Source organism: Mercenaria mercenaria, chromosome 7 (genome assembly GCF_021730395.1).
Source record: "Mercenaria mercenaria strain notata chromosome 7, MADL_Memer_1, whole genome shotgun sequence".
In the NCBI taxonomy this organism is placed as follows: domain Eukaryota; kingdom Metazoa; phylum Mollusca; class Bivalvia; order Venerida; family Veneridae; genus Mercenaria; species Mercenaria mercenaria.
In genome coordinates this window covers 44,192,307-44,205,798 of record NC_069367.1, presented here as the reverse complement: position 1 = coordinate 44,205,798, position 13,492 = coordinate 44,192,307, and the positions used below count along the sequence as shown (strand labels likewise).

Genomic DNA, 13,492 nt, shown 5'->3' with positions numbered 1-13,492 from the left:
CACTTGATTTATTATTGAAATACAACCTTTTGCAGTGAACAGCTTCATACTAAATGCATATTTTCTGATTATTTTAGCTATGAAAACGGATCAATATTAATATTTAAAGCAATTTTAATCGTTTCGAACGATGCCTCTCCTTGATATACAAGTACCTGCTAAATATCGACGGCAAAAATTGCCGCCCTAAACATCATTTATTGATGAAGACATTCACATGATACCATTTCTTAAAATAGTTATATGTAATTTGAAGGAATTTAAAATGAATGTCTGTTTTTCTACTTCTGAAAACATTAATATAAAACCACATTTGTTGTAAAGATTTGTGTAGAATGAGTCGAAAAATTCGACATTATATTTACGTACGTCATTCCGCCTATACTAGAGAGTTTGAGATTTCAAACTTCGCCTTCCCCTTCAACGTCTCTCATATATATTTTGGGTAAAACGTCACCGATATGCGTGTATTTTATTTATATCACACGTTGCTACTAAAGTTTTCCATGTAATATCACGTAAGACTAAGACTTCTCTTTATTACTATGCGAAATAAAAAGCTTAGTTTCGGGATTTCTGCTTATTAAGTTATTTGATTATCCATATATATAATTATACTAAATTTGATGCGAAACACTATCAATAGGTATAAGAATAATGAAGTTTTGTATGGCTAATGATTTTAACTAAATACATTGAATTGAACCTGGAAGTATGAAGTTATCAACTGAGAAACTTTGAGATTTTGTTCGGCATATTTGTGTCCCAGGCGGTATCGATTATACTGGATAGGCCTTTTTGTCGTATGAATAGAAGTTTTGAACGTCCGAAGATGTGATATCACGAAAGTCGAAACTTCATTCTTTTTACATCTACTCTGTCCACATACTCGGCATCAAAGACTGAAATCTGGATGGAGGCACATGGCATGACAGTCATTTTACTTGAACAATAAATAATTACGCGCAATTATCATTTGGTGGAACATTTTCACATCCAAATAAAAACAATCTGTTTCTGTCGGACACTTAATACGACAATTGCGTTTTAATTATAAACATATAATGGTACTAGTAAGACGGAAAATTCTTCTGAAGTATCAGACAATTTCAGATCTATGATATCATGATGAGAGACGTTTCCTGTTAGCCGTATGGGATAACTCCATTCTTTAAATGCTCGGAACCAGAGCCTGGCAGAGGGACATTGCGGGTTAATTCCCCCTTTGATTCTTACATTTTACAAAGAAAGTCGGTCTTGAAACTCGGTGTGACCCTACCCTTCTGAAATGGGTGACGCCCTCTTTAATGTTGGTGTCCCTCTAACCAAATGGACGGACCGTCAGGGGAGGAACCTAGAGTCACGGATTGGGACTAGTCCGATATCAAAGCGTTCAACGTCATGATATGGAAAAATATTGCACGATCGTGGTCCATTGAAACCCAATGGAAAATATTTTTAGGTATGTAATAATCATTTTTATTTCCTTTCATGTATGATTTGCAATCGTGCATTGTATACTGATTATACTGACATAATTTTATATAAAACCAAATTAACCCTGAAAGCAGGCCTCAGGCAACACCTTTTGCTTTCAGGGTTAATTTGGTTTGTCTACATGTCATGTTCAAGGTCCATGCTTTTTCCATGACACGAGTGAATAAAGTGGGATTTTTTTTGTTAAAATTTATCAATCAATGCTGTATTCGATAAAATTAAGATAGTAATAGACAATCTGAGGCCATTTCGTAACAACTGCACAATTTTTGTAGTGTTGCTTTGAATATCTATTTACCCCACCCACTTTTTCCCTGTTTGAGAGTGTACCACTCTTTCAATATTAATCAGAGTGTACTGATATACTGTCATTTTAATGTTTATTTAGTTTACAATATCTGCTGAAAATAACACCTTAATATCTCAACTAATGAAAAATGTTTTAGCTTTTTGGTAAAGTTCGTCCATTGAAAGTCAGTAAATTTGATTAGACCACTTTGTGGGTCTGTGATGAAAAAAGTATTCAGTACAATTTAAAATGCAACATGCTGTGTGAATGTCCATTGCTTAGTTATTTTATCATGAAAGTTTCAGGTAAAAAGTTAGAACCATTTTAAAAAAAAATAACAGAAACTGTGTTCCTGGCTGGTCACATGTCAGATTACCCCACCCACTTTAAATGTGAATATCTATAAATGTAAGTCAAAACTGGTAACAGTAACACTTGTTAATGAAACTTAATACATGTAGGTATATTACCACAAAGTATAAATAAAATCAAAAAACATTTTGCGCAGACACCTAACTGGGACACCCTCCCCCCCACCTTTAGTTGTGTCAGGTATTTTGAGGGAATGGAAGCTCCAACTGGATCTTTTACGGGAAGCACCAACTTTAAAAATAAATGTAACTCCAATATAAAAGACTTCTAGTGACTTTAGTTGATATGCCTTAAACCAGCCATTCCATATTATGTTGCCCGACATGTCAGCGTTCGTTCTAATAACATGTTATGTGTATGTTTGTCTGATAATCGAGGATAAGCCATATAGGTGACTATTCCAGATGAATATTAGTGCTATAATTGGAGGATAGGACAAGATACAGAAGACGGTCTATTTCTAAAAACCTCTAAGAATATTTTGCGTGCAAGGTATAAAACAGCTACATCTTATACCGGATCTCTTAATGGAATGTAAGAAAAGCAGTTGAAGGAGCGTGAAGTCGAACTTATGTCCCTTAGTTTCGTAGTCCTATGTCATACAACTGTCAACTGCGTCCACTCTTAGCGCGATGAAGACACTGTTGCAGTGTGTATAAAGCCATTGCATGATGCATTGACATTCCTTCTAAGAGATGTTAGTACTGTCCCATAAAAATAAACGAATATAGTTTGTCTCTTTAGAGCAATGACGTTGAACATACATTATACTTTACTAAATTTATATATTGTTTTTGTTATTCAATAAAATATTTTTGATAGAATGAACATTTCTTTAATAAAACATCCTTATTTCATAATTTGATATTTATCAGATATAATAAACATTTTTGAATCATTGAATCACTATAAACTTTATTTCTTTCAAAGGGTTGTTACGCGTAAATCTCTTGATTCATTTTGCGCGCTTTGGTTAGCTCCCCTTTGCCTAATGTCATCTGTATTGTCAAGTGCTCGTTTTAACCTCATAGGAATGACCGCAAATGTTTATGACTGATAATGTTGTTAACGTAATGTGTCATTGACGTCATATTGCTCTTTTATTGAACACGGAAAATACAAAGTTTCACCTTCTTTGATTAACTGGCAATCAATTCGAGCCGTGTTACAAAAAAGTTCTTTGTTTCCGGTAACATGTAGAAAAAAAATAGGGTAGTTAGGTCAGATTATTTTTTAGTGTGTGTGTGTGTGTGTGTGTGTTTTTATTAAATGAGGCTTTTCGGAAATTATTTTTGTGTCAAAAAATAAATACAAATAAGGGGGTTATGCCTTAAGAGCACCAGTGGGTTGATTTCTAACATCACTGACCATGTCTAAAGCTTAAAAAGTGCAGTTTGGCATCTTTTTGTTAAAAAGTTGCAAAAAAAATAAAATATTTTCGAAAGCCATAAAATCACATAGGGTCGGGTCAAAAATTTAGGGTAGGTCGGGATACCGGAAACAAACAATTTTTTTACGCCGTAGTATTTACATAACATCAGAAATTTCTACAATTGTTTGACTTATTGTCCCAGTACACGTGTTTTGAAAATAGACCAGTCATATTAGCACTCACTATGATAAGGATTCCTGTAGTAATAGGTAGTGTGATTATAATAGTAAAATATTTAGAAGACAATGAATTAACGTAAGTCATGTTAATAATACGTCATCTATTCATTTAAAAACAGAAATAAAAAATACGATTTATATTAAACCTTAAGCTTTTTTGAAACGTTATATAGAAACTAATAACCTGTTCATCCGTGTACGCATAAACAATGTACATGATAGTAAAGTTTGTTTTAAATGTGTTCACCGATACGGAAAACCCAGAGGGCTAAAATTAGATGTTATCGATCAACAAGGAACGTTGCTCTTTGGTTCTGGGAACGATTTGTCGGAACAAAGGATTTTAAGTATGGCTGTTTCTTTGCATATTAAACTTCTAACTGATATTTCTGACATGATGGAAACAGATAGTCCGGAATACATAAATTTTGTTTATAATATGACTCAGTTTGTACCAAAAGGGTTACTTAACAGTAAACCAAATCTATTGGGAAAGTTTGCTGCAATGAAAAGTAAAGGGAAACTTGATATAGGAAAATACGATAATTTAAAAAAAGTTGCAAAGGACAGTGGAAATAATGACGTAGATGAATTGATCCAAGAAAGAGAACAGGAAATTATCGAAGCACTGGCGAGTGAAAATTTGGGAAAGGCCAGTGGTCAGTCTACTTTAACTACCAACTGCGGTCAGTCTGTATGTCAGACTGGATCGCAGAAAGATCGTGGTCAGTCAAGCTCAGTTACACCTAGTGCTAGTAGCAGGAGCGGCCAGATTAAGTCAGGTAGCTATTTATGATCTTGTCTTGCTTTTATCACATTTTGTTGTAAAAGATATTTAGTACGGTTATAATTAAATTACACTTCATATTATTATTATCGAATTCTTGCATGGTATGTTATACATGTGTATACAGGTATTTTGCTATCACTACATCAAGTGTTTGAATACTTAAAACATCGTATTTAATTGCATATTGGAAGACCGTTTCAACTTTCTTTAGTTATAAGTTTGCGAGGAGTTTAATATTTCGTTGTAGAGAGTTTATCTAGGTGTAGTATCTTTAAATAAATACACGTTGTAGCCAGCTAAAGTGTACAATAATACTTGAGCTTATAATTTGTATATGTACTAACGCCAGTGTTATCAATGCAAATGAGCAGATATTAGATAAAAAACTATCTATGTTGAGTAAAGTGTTTGTTTTGCAGGTGCAGATAAAGTGGACATAAATGATAAAAACGTGAAGAAGAGAAAACACGAAGAAGGTATAATTGTTTTTGAATAATGGTCGCTGTCGACTGACCTTTAGCTACTTAAGATTTATAAATTAAATCCTACAGGTGTCATAGTTTGAAAAGGTTTATCTACACATATGTATCGGTTACAATATACAAGTTGAATACAGCAGTTTCAAAATATTAATTTCGAGCGAGCGTTAGCGAAGCTCGAAACTGCTGTATTCAACTTATAACCGTCTTACATTTCGCCATTTAATTTAATACATACAGTTGATGTGACAACTGTATGTGAAATAGAATGGCCAGATTTGAACGAAATGGAACAATTCCATCGGCAGGGCAACATGGACGCACTGTAATGTGTTTTTCATTTTTTTCTAAACAAGACGTGAGAGGGATTATCACATACGGTTCAATAATATTGCGGTTATACTCATTCCAAGGCCAGTAAGAGAGTTTAGAGTTTATTAGGTATCAGTTGATTCTGTCGTAACAACAATACACACATATATGGGCCGTTCCATGAGAAACCCTGTATTAGTGATATAATATAAATATTGCATAATAAGATGTTTAAAATACTGGAAAATCATTGTTTTTCTTATGTTCATGCAGAAACTAGAAACAAGTATGCAGTATTGTAATACAGTTATCTAAGGGAAATAAAATTTTATCATATTTTACAAATACATGTAAATGTAATTTGTGTTGTCATTGCAACGGACTCCAAAACACACATGCATCATGAAAATATAGATGTGTATAGATAAAAGGCCCGTGATGAAACAAAAATATACGATTAAGTTATTTTTCAGTACAATCATTTTAAACTGTTATTAAATATTCAAACGTATGATGTTTAGTAAGTGAGACGCAATATGTGTTGCTATAATGACTTGGAAAAAAAACAACTCGCCATACACGGCGACGTCATACTGCGTTCTTAACGTCACGTCTCAAAATGCCTTTGTCACGGTATAGAACTTGAATATTAAAACGGGGAGAAAAGGTGTAGGCGACCGGGTAGCTCAGTCGGTAGAGCATCGGAACGGTATTCCGAGGCCCCGTGTTCGAGTCAGGTCAGGCTGCACATTTTTCCCCCGTTTTAATATTCAAGTTCTATACCGTGACATATTTCCCCACCATTTTGAAATTAGTTCTCAAATTTCAGCGGGCACTTTATATATAAGCAATTACAGGCGTCGGAGACTTTAAACCAGTGTAATGCCGTCACGGTCCCATGTTGGGCGCCAAAGGTCACAGGGTGAGAAAAATGTGCAGCCAGACCTGATTCGAACCCGGGGCCTCGGAATACCGTTCCGATGCTCTACCGACTGAGCTACACGGCCGCTTACACACTTTTTCTCCGTTTTAATATTCAAGTTCTATACCGTGACATATTTCCCCACCATTTTGAAATTTTTGAATCATGTATGTCCTTATGGAAGGATAAACATATGGCACTTGCCATATGTTTATCCTTCCATAAGGACATACATGATATGAAATAAATATTATCTTTGATAAATTAAAAAAAAAAAGCCAAATGTCACAGGGTGAGAAAAATGTGCAGCCAGACCTGACTCGAACCCGGGGCCTCGGAATACCGTTCCGATGCTCTACCGACTGAGCTGCCCGGCCGCCTACACACTTTCTCCCCGTTTTGATATTCAAGTTCTATACCGTGACACCTTCAGTCCGCCCGCTTAGCTCAATAGGGAGAGCGCAGATCTACGGATCCCGGGGTCGTGAGTCCGATCCCCGGTCGGGTGTATGTTCTCCGTGGCGATTTGATAAAAGACGTTGTGTCTGAAATCATAAGTCCTCCACTTCTGATTCATGTGGGGAAGTTGGCAGTTACTTGCGGAAAACAGGTTTGTACTGGTACAGAATCTAGGACCACTGGTTAGGTTAACTGCCCGTCGTTACATAACTGAAATACTGTTGAAAAACGGCGTTAGCCCAAATCAAACAAACAAAATGCCTTTGATGACTTACTTAAAACCATTGTAACTCTTGAAATAGTGAAGAAAATTACTTCAAATTTTCAGAATTCAAAGATATAAGAATGTTCTTTATGAATCTTTTGTTATCTCAGTTTTGATTGTTTTGGTCACTAATACAGGTTTTGTCATTGGAATGCCCATGATATAATTGCACTAACTCAAATTTGTAGATGGTCAGACAAATAAATAACCCCCGCCGAAGGCGGAGGGATATTGTTTTGGCAGTGTCCGTCCGTATGTTCGTCCGTTCAAAGTCAAAAGTATTTAAACTAGAATCATCAAACCTCATAAAATAGCATATGACCTTTGCTTTTACACAGTATCATCCGTCTCGACTCAGTAAAAGCAGACTTTTCCCCTTGATTTATTTGAAAAGAAATTAAAAATGCATATCATTAAAAATATTTCAGCTACAATTACCAAACCTTACATAATTAGTAATTAGCACATGGCCTTTGCTCACACATAGTGATTTTTGGAGCAAATGTAAAAGAATATAATTCAAATAGTTTATTTAATTAGAATTACCAAACCTCACATTATGAATAATGAGCACATGACCTTTTCTCATATTTAGGAATATCCTCCTTGACCCAGTTAAAACAGAGTTTTCCCCTTGATTTGGTAAAATACGTAAGAATTTTGGATGAATCTAAGTAACCTATTGACGAATTTTCACGAAGCTTTATACAAATATAGATATCCGTAAGGCAGTTGTACACGCGAAATTTCGTCAGGAACCCTTCATTTACCGGAGTTATTGTCCTTCAATTGTTTTATAATTCATAAACTCCCAAATAACAAAGTGAAGTTAAAAAGTTAAAGGTAAATTTATTTACCGTCGCTTTGTGAAACAATCTGACAACATAAAATCTGTAGAGCTTTTGAGCGACCCTATTTTAAGAACAGTTGAAACAAATTATACCTTACCCCCAGCAATTTGCTGGTACCCATTTACAGCTGGGTCGACTGAGGCAATCGTGATAAAGTGCCTTGCCCAAGGACACATCGCAATGGGAGTAACCAGGATTCGAACCAGGGGCCTTCACCCCCGTAGGAAAGCGTCTTAGCCCTCTTGACCACTGCGTCCATTAATGGATCCTCGTGAAATTTAATACAAGTATAGATCACTATAGGGTGGTGATGCATACGTATATTTCACCAGAATCTCTTCAGTAACTGCAGATTTATAACGCTTTAATTGTTCTAAAATTCATAAATTCCCACAAAACAAAGTAATCCATAGATGGATCTTCATGAAACTTATAGATTCTTAAAGAACAGTTTTTCCCTTGATTAAAAAAAAAAGAAATATGAACCAACTAACCGTTGCACGGGCCTTTAGTAAATAACTTGTGTATATCTGGAAATTGAATATCTACAGCTTATTCGGTGGGAGATATAAATTCACTAAATTTGCTTGTTTTTACAATTCGTTCATTTAAACATTTAATTTAATCATTCACCTCATATAAAAAGTTTATGATAATTACATCAAACTACATTTGTTCGCACCTTTTTTCCTATTTAGTATGGAAGCCCTGGAGGGACAATTGATTTCCGTACTTCCCACTTCTGACTTCTAACTTTTTCACTTCTCACTTCCAACTTCTTGACTTCCTACTTCTAACTTCTGCACTTTTGACTTCTAACTTCCACACTTCTCACTTCCAACTTCCTGACTTTCGACTTCTGATTTCCAACTTTCACACTTCTTACTTCCTTCTTCTTACTTCTGAACTTCTGACTTCTAACTTACGCACGCCACTGACTTCCAACTTCTTGACAACTTACTTCCGACTTCCACACTTCTTACTTCTGACTTCCAAAGAGGGAAAGTTGGAAGTCAGAAGTGCGGAAGTTGGAAGTCGGAAGTCAGGAAGTTAGAAGTCAGAAGTGTGGAAGTTAGAAGTCAGAAGTGCGGAAGTTAGAAGAGGGAAGTAAGAAGTCAAGAAGAAAGAAGTGTGGAAGTTGGACATCAGAAGTCGAAAGTCAGGAAGTTAGAAGTCAGAAGTGCGGAAGTTAGAAGAGGGAAGTAAGAAATCAAAAAGTCAGAAGTAAGAAGTGGGGAAGTTGGAAATCAGAAGTCGAAAGTCAGGAAGTTGGAAGTTAGAAGTCAGAAGTGCGGAAGTTAGAAGTAATAAGTCAAGAAGTCGGAAGTGAGAAGTGTGGAAGTTGGAAATCAGAAGTCGAAAGTTAGGAAGTTGGAATTCAAGAGTGTGGAAGTTAGAAGTAGGAAGTAGGTAGTCAATAAGTTTGGAGTGAGAAGTGTGGAAGTTAGAAGTCAGAAGTGAGGAAGTTAGAGGAGGGAAGTAAGAAGTCAAGAAGTCGGAAGTAAGAAGTGTGGAAGTTGGAAATCAGAAGTCGAAAGTCAGGAAGTTGGAAGTCAGAAGTGCGGAAGTTAGAAGAAGGAAGTAAAAAGTCAAGAAGTCGGAAGTAAGAAGTGTGGAAGTTGGAAATCAGAAGTCGAAAGTCAGGAAGTTGGAAGTCAGAAGTGTGGAAGTCAGAAGTGCGGAAGTTAGAAGTAGGAAGTAAGAAGTCAAGAAGTCGGAAGTATGAAGTGTGGAAGTTGAAAAATCAGAAGTCGAAAGTCAGGAAGTTGGAAGTCAGAAGTGTGGAAGTTAGAAGTCAGAAGTGCGGAAGTTAGAAGTAGGAAGTAGGAAGTCAAGAAGTTGGAAGTGAGAAGTGCAAAAGTTAGAAGTCAGAAGTGGGAAGTACGGAAATCAATTGTCCCTCCAGGGCTTCCATAGTTTAGTGTCTGTACACCATCTGCATAGGAAATATTGCGCGACTTTAGGAACGCAATATTATTCTGCTAAAGAACGAGTCAAGTTTTCTCCATGCAAAGAATATATGTAACACAAAAACCTCAAAAAAGCATAGCAGAGATTTCAAGTGAAATCTTTGTTTTCAGAAACAGATCAATCGGATCCATTGTATGGGGTTGATGTACAAGGAAGGGGGAAGTACGATACTGATGGGAAGAAGGGGTTCTTGCTTATTCTCAACTATGAAAGATCAGGTAATCCCATATAAAGTTTGGCAGTTTATTTAATGTTTTAGACGCATGTATTTAGTATATTTACATATTTATGTATAAATATTAATTAACATAATAATCTGGCAATCCTTCAAGTTTATTTTCGGAAAACAAATATCTACAGATAATGTAAAGATTATTTGTTTCTTTCGGTAGAATATTTGATTGAGCAACATAAGTAGTGAAGGGTGGCCAGCTTTAATACTGACATATGTAAAATCGTTTCTCAGGTTTTCATGTTGTTGTTGTTTGCTTTTAAATGCAGATAAAATATATGGTGTTTATAGACATATCCAAAGTTGCTATTTATAAGTGAAGTGCTTTGTGTTTTGTACAAATTTAAAGGACTGGGAAATGATGTTAGAAACTTGGAATCTTTCTTCGGTAACGACCTTGGATTTGATGTGAAAACAGTTTCGGGCAACCTAACAGCATCTGATATATGGACAGGTTTGAATGAAACCAGGGAAAAACTGAATGGAGATACAAAACGAACCTATTATGCTTTCATTTGCGTCATACTTAGCCACGGTAACAAGGTAATGTTTACTTTTTCATTTTCTCTCTATGTACATGTTCAATTTATCACTGTTTCCTACGTCTTTCTTCTTTCGAAATGCCGTTAAGGAAATACGGGTTATCAAAACAATTTCTTTGTCTGAAGTAAATAAATACAATTCAATACAATTGACAATTAATACAATTGATCCATCTAGTACATACAATTGGAAAGACATACTAGTATAATCTAAACAGTAAACGTAGCTTGAAAAATGAGATAAAAAACATTGAGTTTGAGTAATAAACCAAAAGCAATACATTTTTGTCCACAGAAAAATACAGGTTTGCGATTTAAGCCAAAAACGTAAATCAGATTTCTTGTATTAGTTCTTTTTCTTTAGGTCGGAATCGCATTTAAAGATGGGGAAACAATATCGGTTGATGACATTAGAAAACACTTCATAAACAGTGATCAAACAATGAACAACTTTACAGGTAAAAACGTCGTTTTTTACTTTACTATTTAAGCATGTGTCATGCAATTAAGCTGCATTTACGTCATAAAAATATTTATACATTTGACGTTAATGCTGTACAAGTTCAGATTTGTTAATATTTTAGATGTGTAGGTGTAACATTATAGCTCGAGTTAAATGTCATGACCAGCCTGCCATGGAGGCAGACTAACCACAATTAGTGGTATGCGAACAGCATGGATCCAGCCCCTGCGCGTGCGCAGCTGGTCAGGCTCCATGCTGTTCGCATAACCTACTTGAATTGGGTTTTACGAATGCATGGCAGCGACCAGATACGCGTTGCGTAAGCTGTCAGGTCCATCTGGTGCATACACTATGTTGGTTTCAATGACTTGGCTCATTTCATTTCAGGTCGACCAAAGTTGTTCTTCATACAGTCGTGTCGCGGTGATGATGTACAGGGTTTACATCAAGTTGATGAGGCAGACGACCATGAAAAAGAAGATATTATTGACGAGTCAGATGAAATTTTCAATGTTCCTACAGATGCAGATACACTTATTGCTTATGCAAACACGCAAGGTATATTCATATCATTATATGCGTGTACATATCAAACAAGTTTACCTGCAGTTAGGTTATAACTTATAAACGACCCCTGTATCATACAGCAGGAAGGAAAGCCAAGTGTGTATTTAAATGATGTCCTCCTGTATATTGTCTTTTCAAAACATTTTATTTAAACTATTGAAAAATGAACGGAATTTGATTGTAATTTCGATCATCATGTAAGAATTGTAGATTTTACAGTCAATCTACTTTAATGATTTAATTTTATACGTTTTGATCAGGTAAGATTTATATAAATTTCTTTTGTTTATTTAGTGTTTGCATTTCCTATGCCGGTTTATTGATTTTTTTCATAACCCTACATTGTGTCTGTGAAGCCTATGATTGTCATTCAGAAGAAATTCAATTAATTGAAGAATGTAGAATTATTCTGGTTATACTATTACGTAAATTGCAAACTCTATCAATCATTGTTGGTGTTTCTATAGTTAAGATATTTGAGAATGTGTTCATTTATATTTTGTAGGTGTTATACGGAATATTCATCTATTATTTAAGGTCATCAAAACAAGCATTTCCGGGCCTCAGTGCTGTAATAAAATTCGGAATGATGCTAACAAACTGAAAATAAATACTGTATTATATGTATGATGTATCCATCATTTTCATCAATGCACGTGTCATTTTTTTAAAGAATTTAAACAAATTATATTTGATAGTAATATGTTTACAAGTAATGATGCGTGTTGTGTAAATTTGATTTCAGGATATGCCACGTTAGGTGATTCCTTAGATAGCAGCACACAGTTTACATTCTTCATAAATGCTTTGCTCATGGTTTTCAAGAAATTTTATCGGAGAGATCATGTAGAAGAAATGCTAATCTCAGTCAGAGAAAGCCTTGCCCTGGGCGAGAAGAAATATTTTCATAGACAATGTAAATATTCAAAACAAATGCCGTGCACGTGGAGCACGCTAACTAAGCGTCTTTATCTCACAGCCTTTCAGACGGCGATGGAGCAGAACTAGGCGCTGTCCATAAATGAACAAGCTTGTTTCCATCACAGTGTTTCAAACGCAGATGCGATGTTGAATAAAGTCATGTAATCGAAAACCTTTAGAATGGTGTCATTTTTAGCTCGACTATTCATAGAATAATAGAGCTATTTGACTCACCTATGCGTCGGCGTCCCGATTTGGTTAAGGTTTTGTATGTAAGCTGGTATCTCAGTAACCACTTGTGGGAATGGATTGAAACTTCACACACTTATTCACTGTGATAAACTGACCTATACTGCACAGGTTCCATAACTCTATTTTGCTATTTTACAAAATTATGCGCGTTTTTCGACTTAGAAATTCTTGGTTAAAGTTTTGTATGTAAGCTGGTATCTCAGTAACCACTTGCAGGAACGGATTGAAACTTCACACACTTATTCACTGTGATAAACTGACCTATATTGCACAGGTTTCATAACTCTAGTTTGCTTTTTTAGCTCACTTGAGCACGAAGTGCTCGAAGGTGAGCTTTAGTGTCCGTCGTCCGTCCGTCGTCAAAAATTTGACTGTTAACACTCTAGAGGTCACAATTTTGGCCCAATCCTATTGAAACTTGGTCAGAATGTTACCCTCAATAAAATCTTGGACGAGTTCGATATTGGGTCATCTGGGGTCAAAAACTAGGTCACCAGGTCAAATCAAAGGAAAAGCTTGTTAACACTCAGAGGTCACAATTTTGGCCCAATCCTATTGAAACTTGGTCAGAATGTTACTCTTAATAAAATCATGGACGAGTTTGATATTGGATCATCTGGGGTCAAAAACTAGGTCACCAGGTGAAATCGAAGGAAAAGTTTTTTAACATTTTTGGTCCAATCTTGATGAAACTTGG

The 13,492-nt window shown here is 35.6% G+C and overlaps 1 protein-coding gene across 1 annotated transcript; it reads left to right on the top strand.

Moving 5' to 3' along the window:
* Positions 1–3,923: 3,923 nt before the first annotated feature.
* LOC123555435 (caspase-3-like) lies at positions 3,924–12,715 on the top strand. Its single transcript, XM_045346058.2, has 7 exons — positions 3,924–4,551; positions 4,979–5,035; positions 9,929–10,036; positions 10,400–10,593; positions 10,957–11,050; positions 11,443–11,613; positions 12,368–12,715. The coding sequence occupies exons 1-7, from the start codon at positions 4,119–4,121 to the stop codon at positions 12,628–12,630; spliced, it is 1,320 nt and encodes a 439-aa protein (XP_045201993.2). The 5' UTR covers positions 3,924–4,118; the 3' UTR covers positions 12,631–12,715.
* Positions 12,716–13,492: the final 777 nt, after the last annotated feature.

Excerpts from the sequence above, each read along its gene's own strand:
- LOC123555435 (XM_045346058.2), top strand. The coding sequence starts at position 4,119 with ATGGCTGTTTCTTTGCATATTAAACTTCTAACTGATATTTCTGACATG. Across the intron at positions 10,594-10,956 it reads TACTTAGCCACGGTAACAAG|GTCGGAATCGCATTTAAAGA; the intron begins GTAATGTTTACT and ends CTTTTTCTTTAG. Across the intron at positions 11,051-11,442 it reads AACAATGAACAACTTTACAG|GTCGACCAAAGTTGTTCTTC; the intron begins GTAAAAACGTCG and ends ATTTCATTTCAG.